This window comes from Galleria mellonella, unplaced genomic scaffold (genome assembly GCF_026898425.1).
Source record: "Galleria mellonella isolate WM207_F2 unplaced genomic scaffold, CSIRO_AGI_GalMel_v1 utg266, whole genome shotgun sequence".
Lineage (NCBI taxonomy): Eukaryota > Metazoa > Arthropoda > Insecta > Lepidoptera > Pyralidae > Galleria > Galleria mellonella.
The window spans coordinates 2,807,788-2,827,888 of record NW_026442061.1 but is presented as its reverse complement, the minus strand read 5'-3'; the positions used below and the strand labels follow the sequence as shown (position 1 = coordinate 2,827,888).

Here is a 20,101-nt window from a genome sequence, read left to right as displayed (position 1 = left end):
GAAACTTCACTCGATTAAGTTTCGATCTGGAGTGAACACAATCTTGTCCAATTTAATCCTAAGAAAACACAAATCTGCTTAACGCCTGCTTGTCTGGTGAACGCTACCCCAAAAAAAGACGACGTTTATCGTATCTTCTCACTTTCAGGGCACTTCCCTTGATAATAAGTCGAGTCTAGGGGTCCTTGGCGTTGATATGTCTTGCGACGTCCAATTTTGTGGTCATCTGGAAGAAAAAGCTAAGATGGCTTCCAAAAAGTTAGGAGTGCTCAAAAGAGTAAGACAGTATTTCACGCCGGAACTTTCAGAAAGCATTCAGAATTGAGCTGCTCGAATTATTGATGATCAGCGTCTTACTGTTCAACTCGATCCACTGAAACTGCGTAGAGATATTGCATCTCTGTGCATCTTCTACAGAATTTATCATGGGGAGTGCTTTGAGGAATTATTCGGATTGATACCTGCTGCTGATTTTCACCACCGTACAACCCGCCATTAACTAAAGTTTCATCTTATCCATCTGGACGAGTAACGGTCTTCCACCGTGCCTTTTTCAAAACACTTTCTTCTACGCACAACCACTCTTTGTTATCAACTTCCAATAGCAGTATTTCCGAACTGATACAACAACATAACCTTCAAAAAAAGAGCACTTTCCTTTTTAAAAGGCCGGCAGCACAGCTGCAATGCCATTGGTGTTGTGGGTAATCATGGGCGGCAGTAGTCACTTACCATCAGGTGAGCCGCATGCTCGTTTGCCCCCTGTGTTATAAAAAAAACATGCTTCTTTGAGACTAATCTTTCAAATAAAAAAAGTATTTTCCAAATCGGTTTAGAACTGACTAAATATTGAAGTTATGGGGCAACAAACAAAAAAATGGAACTTTTTCCTTTCATTTGAAAATATCTCGTTGCTAAAATTGCGAAGACTCATATAGGCTAAAAAAAAAATACAAAAAAATACCTTCAAATACATTTCGTTCCTAAAAACTCACAAAAGCTTGGAAGTTTCATTAAAATATCTAGTTCCTCGAAAGCTCCATTCAGTAATTCGGCTCCCCTTAATATTGATTTTTACTTAATTCCTTTCTATAAATAAACTATCTTATATGACAAAGTCACTCGTGGAATTCAATATAAAAGTATGATACCTACTTTTATCATCAGTGAATTGTAATCTGGGAATCGGTGGGCTCCCATCCAAAGTTTTATTGTGTTTGGTGTAGCAACTTTTGGGGTGGACACGGATAAATTGCTTGAGGGACTAACAGCACTTGTCCACGCTTAACTATTAACAATATGATAGACTCGATGACTAAATTTGGAAAACAATTGTGTATTTTTTTATTCTTACAAGTTTTATAATTACACATCATCATCATCATCATCATCATCAACAACAACATATCAGTCGTTAACTGTCCACTGCTGAACATAGGCCTCCCATAGGGGGTTTGGTCTGCCATTTTTGTAAGTACACAATATATTTTGTTCGTATAACTTGTCGTGTATTTTAATTGAGAAAACTCGACTAGTTTCAGGACAATCCGGGACTCTTACTCCTAACTGGCCATGATACAATCGTTAATCTGTCTCAACTGTTTTCTTAATGAGTGATAATGGAGTGGTAACCCCGCCCGCGCTATCGGTATACGCTGGCGGGGCACTAGTGAGGGATGATAGGTGAGGATAAAGCAGGTCAGTTAACCAATCGTGACGAATTAAACAATAATTGTTCACGATGATTTCCAGGGAGAACCACATGGAGGTCGACCTAATAGGGTATATTGCTAGCAATGGCGCTGGCAAACTCCATTGCGAACAATCCTATTCCCCCCTGTCTCGACTGCTAGTTGATTCGATTGTTTTTACATTAAAGTATTTTATATTAACTGTTTTTATACGCTTTGCCATTGTCCATCTGTACATAAAGTACGTACAGATTCACAATACAATATAGCGTATCCATGCACCAAAATTTCATTCATTCAACCGTTTAAAATAAAATATTGTGTTTAAACTAGTTATTATGATTTAAAAATTAAACTACGGAACCAGTTTCCAAAACATTTCCATGGCGCCAATCTGTAAATATATCCTTTCAGATAAAAAAACAATCATTTTCTAAATCGGTTAATAAATAACGCAGTTAAAAAAATACAACCGAATTTAGGAATTCCTTCTTTTTGAAGTCGCTTGACAAATAAAAAGATACGAAGATTCAACAATCTAAATAAACTTAATAGCATATTACCGACATTTCTATAGTTTTAACGTTACATTCAATTTGATATTTGTCACAATAAACAATCTAATTTCCAAACGTTTAGAATTCACTTTACTCCTTCACTTGGACTGTCAACCAGCTAGCCGCAAAGCGACATTATTTATCGGCATCCTATAAATAAATATCACAAAACAAAGACTCGAGTAGGTACGACAGATGGCATTATATTATGCCGTCCGATTTATAGCCGAAACCGTGAAATGATAAGTTGGTGCCATTTCTTTGGCTAGAAACTGCAAAAGTAGTCAAACCATTTGTAAAATTGGAAATAAACAATTTTAAACTCTAATACTGGCTTGTTAAGATATCTTCTTCTAATACTAGATTGTCGTACTTTGATGGAAACATTTTCGAGAAGTTTCACTGTGACACCGGTGGTGCTTGCAGACTTGAATATTTCTTATGTACAGGCAAAGATAGTTTCTTCAACAAACTATTTGTACTAATATTATATTATATATATATATATATATATATATATATATATATATATATATATATATATATTTTATACAACTTAGAATGGCAAACAAGCTGACGGCCCACCTGATGGAAAGTGGTAACCGTCGCCTATAGACATAAGCAGTATCATGGACATAACAGAGTATACTGTTTCGCCCATGATACCCCACATGCGTTGCCATTCCTGAGGACTTAGGTGTTATTCCTCTGTACCCTATAAATTGGAATTCCTAATCTTTTCTAGCAATAAATATAGCCTATGTTTTTCAGGGTGAATGTAACTTTCTAATGATAAAAGAATTTTTGAAATCGGCATAGTAGTTTTTGAGTTTATTCATTACAAACATACACACAAAAATACAAATCTTTCCTCTTTATAATATTAGTGTAGATATAGATATATAGTACATTGCTGCAGCGGCCAGCAACTGAGGCATTGATGGACAAACGTGCAAATGTGGGCCGAGGCGTAGCCGAGGCACACATATGTGAGTCCATCAATGCCTAATTGTGGCTAAGGCTTGTATAGTACTTTTCTCAAACAATGAGCGAAAATCAAAAACACAATTTTACTTTTTAATTTCAATGACGAATAACGAACAATAATAATTTTTCACGCGCCATAATGTTCGTTCTTTTTTTCAATAAACGGCTTTCTATTTGCAAGCCAGTTCGAAATTTAAATAAAACCTTTTATTAGTTACTTCCTTGGTAGCCATGTTTCGAAGTAAAAGGTCATACCATTTTTAAATTACAGGATAGATATGAATTTACATAGTAATTTATCTGGCCGCAAAACACGACAGATATGGATTTTCATACAACTTTTGCCGGCCGCTGCCCGCATGTATCTGGCCAGTACGGCAATTTTGATTTATCTCGAAGAAGGTTGTCAAAATAATGCTCACTTTTCCAAACATGTTTGAGAAAAATATATTATAATGTTTCTAAATGCAAAAATGTTTACAACCCCTGATTCACTGCTTGATTCACGCTACGATGACGACAAATAACGAGTGGGTGTGCGCCCAGAGCAGAGACTTCCATCTCAGGAGCAAAAACAATACGTACGACTTAGACATTCACTGCGACATCCATTATGTCGATGATGGGATTGTACGACGCTTTTCTATGCTTCTACCTAAATAATAATAATAAACTCTTTATTGCTCACAAAAGAGTATTTATACAGAACGTACATATACGTGTATATATGTATATATTTAACAGAGGGAGACTTTGTACAAGTCGTTTGCTTGGGTGCCTCTGTCCCATTCGTGTTTCAACGGTAAAGCAGTAGTGTTTGCATGGCTGTGTTTCAGTTTGAAGGGTGGGATATAGCGTGAATTTATAGGGTACAGAGGAATAACACTTGAGTCCTCAGGAATGGCAACGCATGGGGGTATGATGGGCGAAACAGTATACTCTGTTATGTCCATGATACTGCTCATGTCTATAGGCGACAGTTACCACTTTCCATCAGGCTAACGGCCACGTTAGCTTGTTTGCCATACTAAGTAGTATAAAAAAAGAAGGTATCTCCCTCTGGTGGTAAGAGGTATGGTGATACAAAATACACACAATTTCATGCATTTATATTTTATAATGACATTTTAAACACAAAATTAATATATGAACAAAAAGAATACCTTTTATTTATTAATAATTAATTGGTGATGATTAGAACACTAAATCATCATCAATATTATAAAATTAATATTTATTCTTAAATAAAAAAAATTAACAATTTATTAAAATTGTTATAAAAATAAATAAAAATTAATTATAAATTAGTGTTTTTTACATTAAACACTTTTACAATTCAAAATTATAAATAATATTATTTTAAATAAATATTACACACCACATGCATAATGTATAATTTTCCGTAAAAAAAATAATTACAATTAAAACTGTATCGAAATTCGTTGGAATTTCGTTCAGAAATAGTAAACAGAAATGCAGACACGCTGACGGTGACTTTGAACATATTTGATTTATCTAGAAGCCTAATTGTAGCTACATTCCAATGTAGATTTAATCCTACTTAAAATGTTTTTTTTTTAATAAAAAAAACACAAGTAATATATATATATAAACACAAGTAATGTATATATATAATACATAGAGAATTATGTTAACAAAATGAGGAAAGTTCGACTGCAGTTACGTCCTGAGCCCGACCTGAATGAGATGTCCAGAGGCGGCCTTAAGGCCGAGGTCCATTTTCAGTCGTAGCTGGTCTGCGCGCGAGTGGACCTCCAGTTCGAGTACGCAGTGCGCCAGGAACGTCTTCATTAAGGCCATTGCATACTTCTTACCTTGAATTTAATACAATTGGTTAAATCATTACTTGGACAATGACAAATATACTTGAAACTATGTTCTTCGACAAACATTTTTAATTTAACATTACAGTATCATTGCGTGTGATCACGGCAAAGTATGGGCCACTCAATTCTTATCCATGGGTGTCGTATCAAGCGATTAAGGGAATTTAATAGTCGAGATATGGGTAACAGTGCCCCTCTTATACTTCTGGCGAAACCTCCTAACAGGATGGCCTATGTTCAGCAGTGGACAGTTAAAATCTGGTATGATGATGATGATTACAGTACCGTACTAATACCAGATTTTCAACAGAAGGCCCTTCCTTTCCTGAGGCTGTCGTAAAAAGTGACTAAGAGAATTCAATGATCGAGGTATAGGCATCAGCATCCCTTTTAAAACATCACCAAAATGTAACTGCGGTAACAACCCGCCTTCCAAGCGTGGCAACTAACAAAACCCCCTAATGGGAGAGCCCTATATTCAGCAGGGGATATGGTGATGATTGATACTTTTGTTCCATCCGTATTTCTGCCGTGAACTAGCTGTCCTTGCATGACTGTGTTTCCGTTTGCAGGGATATGACTGTGGCATAACAAGTTATACGGGCATAATACCTTAACTCGGGGGGAAAGGGATTGTTAGTAATGGAGACTGAGAATCCTAGCAATATACCCAACCAGGTCAACCTCCTCGCGGTTCCCCCTGGAAACTATCATGGTTAATTCCTGGTGAATTCATCATGATGGGCTAACTGGCCTGTTTTCATTCTCATCTATCACCCTTCACTGGTGCTCCGCTAGTGTATCCCGTTAGCGCAGGCGGGTTTACCATTTTCACCCATAAAAAAAAACCCTTAACTCTCAGGAATGGTAACCTCTCTACAATAAGGAATAAAATATATAGACATGACAGCATACTCTGTGATTGTTATAGTACTATCCATGGCTATAGGTGACGGGTGCCACTTTTCAAGTGGACTGTCAGCTTGCTTGCCATTCTAAGTTTCATAAAGTAAAACAGTACCAATAGGACCACTTTCATGAGTAAAATGTTTCTCTCAATAAATGTTAATATATGCTTGTACAATAGACTATCATCTGATTTTTATTTTTTGAGCGCTAGGGATCGGCAGGAGTATCCCTCTTAAAATATCTTTAAAGCCTAATTGCGGTTGCCAATCCGTCTGCCAAGCGTGGCAACTACTGGCAAAACCCCCCAAGGGGGAGGCTTATGTTCAGCAGTGGACAGTTAAAAGCTGATATGGTGACCTGATTTCTAACTCCATTCATTTTGTGCTAAGGAATTTTATGCAATTTATTTAATACCAATGCAAGCCCTTCTTCCGTAGTTAAAAGCTAGAAAAGCAGCCGGGTGTCCAGGTCTCTCGGCTCCCAGCCACCTCTCTGGTCGATACTCCAAGGCGTCTGGTCCCCATATTCGCCGCGAGCGTCCTGCGCCTAATGCGTTAATGCCAAATGATGCTCCTTCAGGGACTCTGCAGCTCTCTAAAACCATATCCAATTTATTTTGAAGTAAACTTATTTCAAGAGGCTTTATCATTTACTTCTATTTAAAAAGATGAACCAGATTTCTCTTACGAAAGTGAAATATTTCAGGTACCGGTAAAGGCTTAAAGTACCTTATCATGAAATAGAATTGAAATAGAAATTTATTATTTGACAAAAACAAAAAGTTACATGAGCAGACTTTACTTTGTATTATCTGAAGTGGAAATGAGTGTTTTCTGAACCAGCATGTATGCATGATACGTAAATATATATACGGTTTATTAATACTGGATGAATCAAGACATGAGTGTGAAAGTAAATGTCTTTGATATTAGATCCTCTCTACAACTATCTCATAAAAGATCCAGTGTTAAAAATAGCCAAGTAATGGACAAGAAAGGCAAAAACTTTCAAAGGCTGTATGGCTTTAAAAGTTTTTGGCAAAACGCCTCCCAGTCGAGGTAGCGACGACCTCAAATCTCTAATATTTTGTAGACAATCAGTAGTATTGCAAGTAACTTAGGGTCGTTTTTCATAACTGTCTGTGGGAGAGGCCTATGTTCTACAGTCGACAATTTTACTAAAATTGTAACTAATTTAGGTATATCTGCAGATGGGAGAGACATTAGAAAAAATAAAAAAATGCTAAAACAATATTCTTTGAAAATTTTGCATATTTGTTATTTGTACATCTGTATATTTGTTCTAGCATCGTGCAAAAACTTCGGCACTAAATTGAACGCAGTTTGCACTGTTATATTTCTGAAGATTAAACTTAAAAACGCGGTGTATGTTTCGTTTTGTTGCTCCATCTAAAAGTGGTATTGCATTGATTTTCCTACTTCTGAAATCCACGGATATTACGTAGCGGACAAAAAGCCAGTTCAATGACTGAATTGATAATAATGAATATATTCGTACTCACTAAGTTGTATGGCCTTATCAGCGTAACGGAAGCTAACAGGTACAGGGGGATACATCCTTAAAGTCTCCAAGATAACCGCTTCACAGTACTTCATCTGGCTTAAATCCCCCTTAGTAACCGACCTTTTGGTTCCTCCAAAAATTTCTTGCATCCTTAAAATTTTTATCAACTTATATTTTTTTTATATTTATATACTAATTTTTAGACGGTGTTTTTTTATGAATGATAAAATAGGACAACGTAAGGAATAATTGAGAAAGATAAAGTCAGGCCAATTAGCCAATCGTGACGAATTCTTCAAGAACTACCAAAGATGGTTTCCAAAGAGAACTGCGTGGAGGACAACCTGCCAGGGAATATTGCCTGTTATAGAAAGAAAGAAGAAAGAAAGAAAGAAAACATTTATTGACAACAACAAAAAGTTACATACATTATGAATTAAAAAAAAAAAACTTTACATTTATTATTGCCAACGTGGTCACCACTCAGCATGTGCTGCAGCAATTTAATTTCTACAGCGCTGATATTCTGTGGTGTGTGGTGGTATATATATATATATATATATATATATATATATATATATATATATATATATATACCTACATATACATACATACATATACACATAAACACACATATACATACACACACACACATATACATATACATACATACATACACTTAACAGACAAGATATACCCATATAGATATGTACAATAATAATACAATAACAATACAACAACACTATATTATACAATGAAGCAGCAATGTTATGCAATTACAAGGAGTTACATGCTTTTTGTAGATTTAAATAATAGTTCTTAGCATATTTTTTAAAAGTATAAGTTGTTTTTAAATTTCGTATGGGAGGCGGGAGGTCATTCCAGATCTTGGAAGCTGCATATAATTATATTATAAGACCACTACTTCCTGTTACCAACTATCCTTTCCACCTTCCCTTAAGATGGTAGTCATGAAGTGTAGCAGCTATAATAGAATAATGTGTTCCTCTCATAAGGATAGACTTATGCCCAGTAGCGAGATATCGGTAAGCTGTAGCAATGATGATATGAAGCTAGTTACTTGAAGTTGTCAAATGCAGATTTTCCCTAATTATTGTAATAACTAGTAGCAAATTTATATATATCATAATTTAATGAGATATTAATTATTTATATATATATCTAAATTTACATCCATTTAAGTACTTACTCATCATACAACTTCTTCTGTATATGAGGTTTATATCCTATCATTAAAAGAATGTAAAACAATGTGATTGAAACTGCTTCTTGCCCACCAACAATAATGGTGTTCACTTCAAATTTAATTTCCTTCTCTGTAAAGCTTAAATTTGCTTCATTATGATCCAGAAGGATATCAAGAAAAGACTTGATAGGTCTTCCATCACCTAGGAAAATATTCAATTGATAATTTAAGAGTTGTTCTTATTATGAAATATAATATGAATCTTTATAGACTTTGTGAATAGTTACTGGTTTCATTCTTTGCATTCTCTTTTTCCATTTCACGTTCTCTCATTCTTTTTGTGATCACCTGAAAGAAGTTTACTAGTTTAGAAGTTACTTATATAATAAAATTGTTAGAAGACGGCATTTGTACAAGAAACATATTTCAGAACAATTAATATGAGATACCTTATACAAATAGTATGCCAAAACAATATAAATTAGACTTTTTTTCTGTCTGTGTCTGTCTGACATGAACATGAAATTGTTTGTTTTACCAGAGGGAGACTTTGTACAAAAGTCGTTAGCTTGAGCATCTCTGTCTCATTCGTGTTTCTACCGTGAAGCAGTTGTGTTTGCGTGGCTGTGTTTCGGTTTTAGGGGTGGGATATGGCAGTGAGTTTACACCGTATTGAGGAATATTAGGAATGGCAACGGTATCATAGCCGAAACAGTATACTCTGTTATGTCCATGGTACTGCCCATGTCTATAGGTGGCGGTTACCACTTTCCATCAGGTGGACCATCAGCTTGTTTGCCATTCTAAATTGCATAAAAAAAAGCATCACGAAAAAACTACTGCACCATATTGGATGCGATTATTACAGTTGTATTCCTGAAGGTGTAACTTATTATATAATTTATTTTTTTATCTTAATACGCCATCTTGAAGTGGTCTATTTTGCACCTCAATGCCCCCCCCATCCAGTTACGGCCATGGGATCTAGTAATAAAAACGCGGTATCTACGAAGACATAAAATCTTAGTTGTCATGAATTAGAAACTTTTGCTTCTATAATGCTGTTCATGTCTATAGGTAATAGTTAATATTTTCCAGCAGATGTCACTTTATTTACTATTCCAAATTAAAAATAATACCAATTCTGAAACGTTGTGCACAACAGCGATGCATTTTTGAAGTTCCCTGTAATCCGTCGTTAGTTGGTACAAAAAAGTTGGATGCTTAAATATATTAAATCCACGACCGTTCAAGAGTTCCACAATGCGATTGAATGCATCACAGTATTCGTTTGTTACAATACTCTCAGATATATCCAGTACCCCTAGTGCTGTCTCTGTAAAGTAACAATCATAAATGTTAATTATCACATCATATACCAGAGGGAGACTTACAAAAGTCGTTTGCTTGGGCACCTCTATCTCATTCGTGTTTCAACCGTGAAGCAGCTGTGTTTGCAAGGCTGCGTTTCGGTTTGAAGAGTGGGATATAGCAGTGAATTTGCAGGGTACGGAGGAATAACACCTAAAGCCTCAGGAATGGGAATGCAAAGAGGGTATCATGGACTCTGTTATGCCCATGGTACTGCTTATGTTAATAGACGACGGTTACCACTTTCCATCAGGTGGGCCGTCAGCTTGTTTGCCATTCTAAGTTGTATCAAAAAATATAGGTTTATTCTTTGTGCCGAAGTCATCTGCATGGATACCTCTGTCCTTCCGGAGCAGGCATTACTATATTATTAGTAGTTTTACTAATCTTATTACTAGGAATATACCCAATATTTTTATCGGTAGTCTTTCCATCACTCATCATCTCCCCGCAGTCTCCTCTGGAAACTAATGTGTTTTATTTCCTGATGAATCCATCTCGATGCTCTAACTGACCTGCATTTTATCCTCACTTATCGTCTCTCACTGTTACTCTACCAGAGTATATGCTAGGAGGTAAAGGAATTGTCAGTCTTTGTGAGATCTAACAGCCCCATTACTATCAATATACCGTATAGGGTCGAGCGCAGTTAAGGTTACCATTCCATTATCACCAATAAATGTTCCACTTGTATTTCTGCCTTTAAATAGTTATGATTGCAGAGCTGGCTTAGTTCGAAAGGCAATGACATTAGGAAGTAGCTATCTTAGTATTCAGTAATGGTAATGTTTAAGATATACAATAATAGCAGTACATTTTTTGATCCCGGTTCTCTTTATATCTATAGATGATGGTTATTTCTTTCTATTAAATAAGTAGTTAGCTAATTCTTATTTTTCACACAATTGCATCAATTGCGTGGTCCTCAAGGTAGGATTCCTTATGTTATTAGGAACCAGGCAACTATCATTTGAAAGCATATTTTAGAATACGCAAATACGAGCTATTTTATAGAAGTTCATTTCCTAAATTAGCCCTCAAACACGAGTCCTCATTTTCGCAAAGCAACGCACCTGCCACTGCGCCACTGAGGTTATCAGGATGTTCACCATCTCATATTTACTTTGTACCATTTATAACATATTTTACTTACGGCATATAGTCTCCAGTGTAAATAAAGTCAAGTATTTATTCAGCACGTCGAAGGGCTCGCCGCCAACTTCCTTCTTCAATTTCTCCACGCATCTGCGCGCTTGCACATTGAATATATTCTGGTAGCTACCCACCACACTCGTGTTAAATGTACTTCCCAAGATCTTTATGTTTTGTTTCCATACTTTCACTAAAATAATCATTTAGTTACATTAAATTTAATTATACCGTGTTCTAAGCCATGACAGGCTTAGAACGGACCACCCCTTTCCGTAGATGTTGTAAAAGGAGACCAAGAGAATTAATAAATAATGGTCAAGAAACGAACAGCATCGTCCCTCTTAAAACTTCACCAAAACCTAACTGCAGTTGTTAACCCGCAGCAAGACCATTGTGATTTATTGATTGTTGAATTCGTGATGATGGACCAACTGCGCTGCTCCATCCTCATCTATCAACCCGTCATCAATCACTGGTACCCACAAGTGTATATCGATAACGCAGGCAGGGTAACCGTTTCATTATCATCCAATAAAAAAAACCGTTGAGAGTGGAACGTTCTCTTTCGCTTGATCGTATTCATGGACCATGTCGTCTTTTTTTTTTTATACAACTTAGAATGGCAAACAAGCTGACGGCCCACCTGATGGAAAGTGGTAACCGTCGCCTATAGACATGAGCAGTACCATGGACATAACAGAGTATACTGTTTCGCCCATGATACCCCCCATGCGTTGCCATTCCTGAGGACTCAGGTGTTATTCCTCTGTACCCTGTAAATTGCTCAAGATGATGTAGCCAAATGTCGTGATATAATAAAAAAAAAATCAGTTACTCACCGGGAGCTGTTATAAGACCGTTTCCCACCCAGTTTTGAGCGAAGTTATAGAAGTAAGGTTTCTCCACGAATGAGTTTGTGACTATTATGACGTCTTCGGGATCACTTATAACTGTAAACATAAATTATTAATTTTTTTTTTTTGATGGGTGGAAGTGGAATTGTAACCCCGCCTGCGCTAACGGGATACGCTGGCGGAGCACCAGTGAAAAGTGATATATGAGAATGCAAACAGGCCAGTTAGCCCATCATGATGAATTCATCAGGAATTAACCATAATAGTTTCCAGGGGGAACCGCGAGGAGGTAGACCTGGTTGGGTATATTGCTAGCAATGGGATTCTCAGTCTCAGTCTCTCTTGGCAAACGCAGTTTGAATATATGTGATGTTTTAAGAGAGACACTGCTACCGATCCCTCGACCATTAAATTTCCTTGGTCGTCTTTTACGACACCCATGGAAAAGAAAGGGATGGAACATTCTATGCTGGGATTATTTACACGGGCATTTGTAATAATAATATAGTCTATAAGCTCATTAAAATATTAGTCTGTCCAATTTTGGTAGACCTTTGTGACCTAACCTAACCTTGACCTAATAGTGCTTTCAAATTCCTAGTCCCCAAGAAAGCCCCGAAATATACGGAAGACCTTTGGGGCATGTCTGTAAAAGTAGTTAGTTCTTTCATAGATATTGTTGCTCCATATCTAGCCACTATTTTTAATAAATGTATTGATAATGGCGTTTTTCCACATTTAATGAAATTTAGCAAATTAATCCCACTATTTAAATCAGGAGATAAATTTGAGCCAGGGAACTATAGACCTATATCTATTTTGCCAGTTCTAAGTAAGGTGTTTGAAAAGATAATGTTAAATCAAATGTTACATCACTTCAGGGTTAACGGACTGCTTCACAGTCAGCAATATGGTTTCACCGCCGGCAAGTCTACCACTGACGCAGGTGTTGCGCTAATGACACATATTTTCGAATCTTGGGAGAGGTCACAGGATGCACTCTGAGTTTTTTGTGACCTATCAAAGGCATTTGATTGTGTGGATCATAAAACGCTTTTGTACAAGCTCGAACATTATGGTATAAGATATAATGATCTAAAATTAATGAGAACTTATTTAGAGGATAGGGTTCAAACTGTAGATATTGACGGTGTAAAATCTAAGGGAGCTAATATTAAGATGGGCGTTCCACAAGGGTCAATCTTAGGCCCCTTTCTCTTTTTAATCTACATAAATGACCTTCCCTTTATGGTAGAGAAAATTGCAGATATAGTGCTGTTTGCGGATGATACTTCGTTAGTGTTTAAAATTGGACGTCAAAGTAATCAATTAGACGATGTAAATTGTGCTATGTCTGCAATATTAAATTGGTTTACATGTAATAACCTATTATTAAATTCCAGCAAAACAAAGTGTATAAAATTTACACTTCCTAATGTAAGACTAATAAATACACAGTTATTGCTTAATGACGAAATAGTAAATTTTGTTAATGATACAGTTTTTTTAGGTATAACAGTGGACTCGAAATTACAATGGGGGCCCCATATTTCAAAATTGGCCAGTAGACTCAGTTCTGCTGCATATGCAATTAGAAGAATTAGGCAATTAACAGACGTGGCGACGGCTAAACTTGTATATTTTAGTTATTTCCATAGCATAATGTCTTATGGCATACTGCTGTGGGGTAAAGCAGCCGATATAAATACTATATTTGTTTTACAAAAGAGAGCCATACGTTCTATTTATGGTATGGGTTCAAGAGAGTCATTACGTCAGTGCTTTAAAGACTCAAATATCCTCACAGTTACTTCACAATACATTTATGAAAATATTATGTATACACGGAAGAACTTAGCGAGTTTTAAAAAACTCAAAGACTGTACAAGTAGAAACTTACGCAATATAAATAAGCTTATTTTACCTAAATGCCGTCTGCACAAAATCAGTAATTCATTCTATGGTAATTGCATAAGATTTTATAATAAACTGCCGGAATCTGCATTAAATCTGACAGAGAGGCAATTCAAATCTTATATTAAACAATTTTTATGTAAGAAAGCCTATTACAGGATAGACGAATTCATAGATGACAACATATCAAGTAAATAATTAGTTTATTAGCATACAACGTTATAATTTTATTTTCTCATTGCTTTCTTGATTTAATTGATTAATTTTAGAAATATGAAAGCGTAGCGGTTTTTTGTATTAATTGCCGCATGCATTCTTATGTAAAATGTGAATACTATAACTATCAGATGGCAATTGTGAGTAGCTTTGACGTGGTCTAGTGTTTTGAGTAGTCATGCTCACTAAAATGTCCAGACTTGTGGCGGCGTGGTGGGCCGGGTCATTGGGCTCCCTAAAATATGGTCGAGCGCAGTGATGGCTGGCTCATCCGTCATACTCGTGAACGGGTGCTGCTTGTAGGGACTGGTCTGCTCTAATCACTATGACTGATTTCCTCTTATTAATTGTTTAACCAGTTGGTTATGTATTCAATTTTTTTTTTTTCTTTTTGAGTATTTAATTGAATTAGTGCTAATTGGTGGTTTGTATTCACACAATTAAACTTAAAAATGTAAAATAATAATAAAATTATTTAAAAGAGCATCACGCAAGTTTCTTGCTCGTTCTTCTTGTGATGAGACAGCTTTCCGAACGAGCGGTAAATTAAAAAAAATGTAATGACTTTTCAAAAGTGCTTCAATGTAAGTTTATTTGAATAAATGATTTCTATTCTATTCTATAGGAGGGCACATTTTATAAAATACTTTTTGGGTACATCATTTTTTCTGAAAAAAAAACTATCGCAGTTGGGACAAAACCAGTTATTTTGATCTAAAAACTAAACTGCTGAACCGATTTTGATAATATTTATATGGAAATAATCTATAAATATATGCCTTCAGATAAAAAAATCAAAATCGGTTTAGAATTGACGTACCGAATTGAGATTCTCAATTCGGTTCTCAATTTGAGAACCACCTTATTTTAAAGCCAATTGAAATTAAAAAAAGGTAACTTTCAAATATATATTCAACGTTACCGATTCCGATTCCGATTATTCTTAATACAAACACCTCATCAATGATTAATCATTTTAAAAGATACTCATTTTATGTCACAAGTGGCTGATACAAAATTATAACTGAATGATAATACATAGTGAGTGTTCGAGTTGTTACTCGAGTCAGCCTTGCTACTGTACTTCACTAAATCAACAAAGATTCTTAAAAATCGTAGAAAATGCCTAATAGTCTTTATATTTCTATGATGAGACGGGATAATGACAATGTGTGCGAAAAAGGTGATAGCAATAGAAGAAGGAAGGAGGTGTCGTCGTCGATCAATGATCTGACAACCCATAACCGTACGGTGTGGTACAGAACTACTGGAAGGGTGAACCCCAAATAAAGTGGGAGGAGGAGGATGGTGGAGGAGGAGGAATAACCAGGAGAAAGAAGAAGAAGAAATCTTTGGATTTCTTTTCTAAGTGACTGTTCAAATAAATGAAAATATTCGTGAAACAAAATGGCGAACTACATTGAATCTCTCTCTAAACATACAAACATCTATGTTCACACATAATACTTTCCTCACGACATTCCTTTTATGCCTACTGTAAAAAAAAAGGTCTTACCCAAAACCGGATAGGGTCCAATCCATATTACGAATGGTAATTTTGTCTTCTCGATTACTTCAGATATTTCGGAGAATCGTTCGTACAGTACTGAAAATAATGTGGTTATTAGGGATGGATAACATACAGCAATATCTATTTATTGTAGTTATAATATTGATCTAATAATGGATATATTAAATCTAATTAAATTCAAGATCTATTAAATCCAAGTTACCCAATATATAATATCTGTGGTACCCGGACGAAATGAACATTGATATCCGACAGACAAGAGCGATGTCGAAATGGATAATGACCCTATTTCCATTATCAATGCCCAGTGGAATATCTAATATATAGTTATTGGAGTGGTATAGGGATTATCCATGTATAATAGTTATTGTAATATAACGAATTTTCATTATTATTATTTTTTTTATGTATTCTTTATTGTACACAAAAAATTACAAACATATAATATATATTAAATAAAGATGAACAGGCGAGCTTAACTCTGTAAGAGTTCTCTTCCAGCAAACCCTGAGTGGAAAGGAGCATTAATTACCAGCATATATATATATATATATATATATATATATATATATATATATATATATATATATATATATATATATATATATATATATATATATATATATATATATATATATATATATATATATATATATATATATATATATATATATATATATACATAAAATTTTATCTTACTAATACATGTATAATAAAATTGTAATTAAACGGTTTCTGTACATGGAAGATATTTAAGAATAATACAATATTCCAACTCATGGACTCGCTTCTGATAACGAGTCCATGAGTGGGTTCGTTTGCCACTTGTCTAAGAGATTTGTTTTGCTACTAAAACACCTGTGGAACTAAAGCACATATGCTGAAAAGAAAAGGTAAGTAGTATATAGCAATATCTATATATCGTAATTTTTATTTTTATACAACTTAGAATGGCAAACAAGCTGACGGCCCACCTGATGGAAAGTGATAACCTTCGCCTATAGATATGAGCAGTGCCATGGACATAACAGAGTATACTGTTTCGCCCATGATACCCCCCATGCGTTGCCATTCCTGAGGACTCCTGTTATTCCTCTGTACCCTGTAAATTCACGCCATATCCCACCCTTCAAACCGAAACACAGCCATGAAAACACAACTGCTTCACGGTAGAAACACGAATGGGACGGAGATACCCAAGTAATCGATTTTTGTACAAAGTCTCCCTCTGGTAAACTACAATATCTATACATATATTGGTCCAATAACAGATATATTAACTATCAAATATATATAATATTAAAAACAAGAATCCTCTCGTAATGAATATAGATATCCTGCTGGTATGCGCGATATCGCAATGGTTGTCATAAATATCCAGAACAAATCAATATATTGGATATTACCCATCTCTAGTTGAAAAGACGATGAAAAAATGGTGATAATACGGTTTAAGACATTTATTCCTCTAAAGATTTATACATAAATCACTTACATGAGAAATTTAAAACTATGATCATGCACCTAATATTAGCTTAATGTTAGCGAGCGTAATTTATCAAACATCAACTAAAAATAAAACATAATGTGAAACTACCTTCATTTTATAAAATCTATACAACACAATGTGACTCAATACAACAAGTTGCTTATAATGTAAGGGCGATATCTAATAAGAGTGATGGATCGCATTATGTACTTACATCGACCACCTCCCATAAACCAGTGCATATTGCCAATGAACGGTAACTGCGAATACGTGGGCAGGCCGGCTAACAAAGCGCGCGCAGGCCGGCGATAAACATACGTCAGGCCGTAAGCAATGACCACCAGCAACAGCAGTAGCAATAACGTGACCATCTGAAATAGAATAGAAATGGGAATCAGAAAAAAATTGAATTAGTTTATTAGCCTAGTGCTGAAACAGACATGCAAAATAAAAATTTATTTTATGGGGGGAAAGAGATTGTTAGTAATGGAGACTGTGAATCCCATAGCTAACAATATACCCAACCAGGTCGACCTCCTCGCGGTTCCCCCTGGAAACTATCATGATTAATTCGTGATGAACTCATTATAATGGGCTAACTGGCCTGTTTTCATCCTCATCGACCCTTCACTGGTGCCATGGTGGTTACCATTCCATTTTCATCCAATAAAAAAAAAATATTTATTTTAAGTTTTTTTTTATACTATATATATGGTTAATTTAAAAAAAAAAAAAAAAAACAGAAAATTAAAAACAAAATTAGCATTATATCTAATATTAAAAATATTTGATTACTTATTTTGTTTTCTTTCTATCTATGTACTTTTTTATTCATTTTCTATATATTTTTTCATTATCAAATCCAGCTCAAAGGTATTAGATCTTAAATTTCAAACTATGTCCTTCTCCACCCCATATAGAACGTGTATACCTAACTTCGATAAGGTTAGTTAAGCCATTAATGTGCCAATACATAACAAGCAGTTTTTTTTCACGAGTAAGGAAGGAATGACCTTTTCTATGCCGGGACCACACGTATTTGTTAATTTTTTATAAATCACTATAATAAGTATCTCTTAAATAACACACAGAACTTTTAAAATTACAAATTAAACACTACAATTACTTACTGCGTTAATTAAAAATTTAATATGATCCCTTCAACGCTTGCAAACACGTGTGACTACTTCATATTGGACGTAATAAAAAAATGGTAGGGTATCTCTAAAAAATAACATAAAACGCCTATTACATTCAAATAGCAATTTTTTAAGTATTTGATACAAATTATGTTTCTTATTCCTTAATCGCCGTGTCGGTCCCGGCATGCATGTCCATGGTACTGCTCATGTCTATAGGTGACGGTTACCACTTTTCCAACAGGTGGCCCGTCAGCTTGTTTGCCATTCTAAGTTGCATAAAAAGAAAACCTATAAAAAATATTCAACACGATGTAATATTGTTAGGAATAAATTGAATTGAATTGAATACAGCTAGTCAAGCTGTATTCTGTAGCTGCTTCACCGGCGGACGTAACATAGTATCCCTCAAGAAATAAGATATCAAATGAAAGAAAGAAATATTTTTATTTAAGTAAACTTAGATTTAAGCATTTTTTAATAGTCATTTTTTTCCAGCCCAACCATCTGGATGAATTGGAGAATCAACACTTTACTATCCGACTCAACCTACTGAAACTGCGTAGAGATGTTGCATCTCTGACGATACGATAAGCTACATAAGCTAAGCTAAGCAGGCTCCCCTATCTCTTGCATTGAAACTACTCAATGATATTTTGAGCCAGTATCCGCAATTGGATGTATTTGCCTCCAATTTGCTCGAGCTTCATCGGGTGACCACAGAGTATTTGTGTTCAGACGTTTTTGTTTAAGTCTTTTTATATTATTCTTGTTATATATGTGTAATATTCCTTTTTTTATATGTTCTTGTATTCATGCTTTCCTGGGTGGGCGTATTGGAAGACTGTAAGGCTCACCTAGTGGATGTAATAAATAAATAAATAAATAACCTTCAAGAAAAGAGCAGATTCTTTTTTAAAAGGCCGGCAGCACACCTCTTATTTTGTGGATGCGAGCAACGAGCCGCATGCTCGTTTGTCCCCTGTGTTTTAAAAAAAGTAATTTTTTTCATTACCGCCCATTAGAAATGCAATTTTGGCCAAGAAGAACAGGCATGAAACTCAGCTGTTTTTTGTTCAAAAAGTTCCATTATATAATGAATTTGTGTGAATATAAACTGCTAAGCAGTATCAGATAATACAATTTAATAAATGCATGCAAAAAAACAATAACAAATGCACTATTTCTTAAGAGATACGACATTGAAAAAAAGCATATGTTGACTAGTAAAGAATGCTCAAGTAGAGAGTCCTCAGGAATGGCAACCCCATGGGAGGTATCATGGGTGAAACAGTATACTCTGTTATGTTCATGATACTGCTCATGTCTATAGGCGACGGTTACCACTTTTCCATCAGGTGGACCATCACCTTATTTGCCATTCTAAGTTGCATAAAAAAAGAGATCTCTTCCAGTCAACCTAACACAGTGGCATAAGAAGTGGTGAATAAACAGCAGTGGTAAAAAACAGAAATCAAAACGACAGTAATAAATACTTTGTCACAAGTGAAGCCAGTTTTTTTTTTTTTTTTGTAGGACAACCTAATTATTCTCGGAACAATACGAGTCAAAATTGAACAATAATTTTGAGCTTCCAAATGCAAAATTATATATAAAATAATGTCACTATTATTGTAAATACCTATAAGCTAATCACAATTGCGATCAGAATAATAATAAAAATATTATAAGGGAAATTATAATTAAATCCTA

At 35.1% G+C, this 20,101-nt stretch overlaps 1 protein-coding gene across 3 annotated transcripts; it reads right to left on the bottom strand.

The window, feature by feature from the left end:
• Window positions 1-4,610: 4,610 nt before the first annotated feature.
• On the bottom strand, window positions 4,611-18,439 carry LOC113519365 (cytochrome P450 4c21-like). 3 transcript variants are annotated; one of them, XM_052895261.1, is made up of 11 exons: window positions 18,380-18,439; window positions 17,464-17,620; window positions 15,746-15,835; window positions 12,085-12,195; window positions 11,247-11,435; window positions 9,862-10,058; window positions 9,010-9,070; window positions 8,726-8,924; window positions 7,514-7,665; window positions 6,406-6,585; window positions 4,611-5,070 (listed from the first exon to the last, which is right to left on the bottom strand). In XM_052895261.1, the coding sequence occupies exons 2-11, from the start codon at window positions 17,618-17,620 to the stop codon at window positions 4,916-4,918; spliced, it is 1,491 nt and encodes a 496-aa protein (XP_052751221.1). In that variant the 5' UTR covers window positions 18,380-18,439; the 3' UTR covers window positions 4,611-4,915. The 3 variants fall into 3 exon arrangements, with proteins under 3 accessions (XP_052751221.1, XP_052751222.1, XP_052751223.1); XM_052895262.1 differs by lacking the exon at window positions 18,380-18,439 and adding an exon at window positions 18,263-18,373; XM_052895263.1 differs by lacking the exon at window positions 11,247-11,435.
• Between the last annotated feature and the right edge of the window lie 1,662 nt (window positions 18,440-20,101).

What these genes read in the sequence shown, in the direction of transcription:
- LOC113519365 (XM_052895261.1), bottom strand. Translation starts at nt 17,620, where the DNA reads ATGGTCACGTTATTGCTACTGCTGTTGCTGGTGGTCATTGCTTACGGC. An exon ending in TGGACCCTATCCGGTTTTGG is followed by an intron (nt 12,196 to 15,745) that starts GTAAGACCTTTT and finishes TTATGTTTACAG; the next exon opens with TTATAAGTGATCCCGAAGAC. An exon ending in CAGAAGAAGTTGTATGATGA is followed by an intron (nt 7,666 to 8,725) that starts GTAAGTACTTAA and finishes AAAAATTTTAAG; the next exon opens with GATGCAAGAAATTTTTGGAG.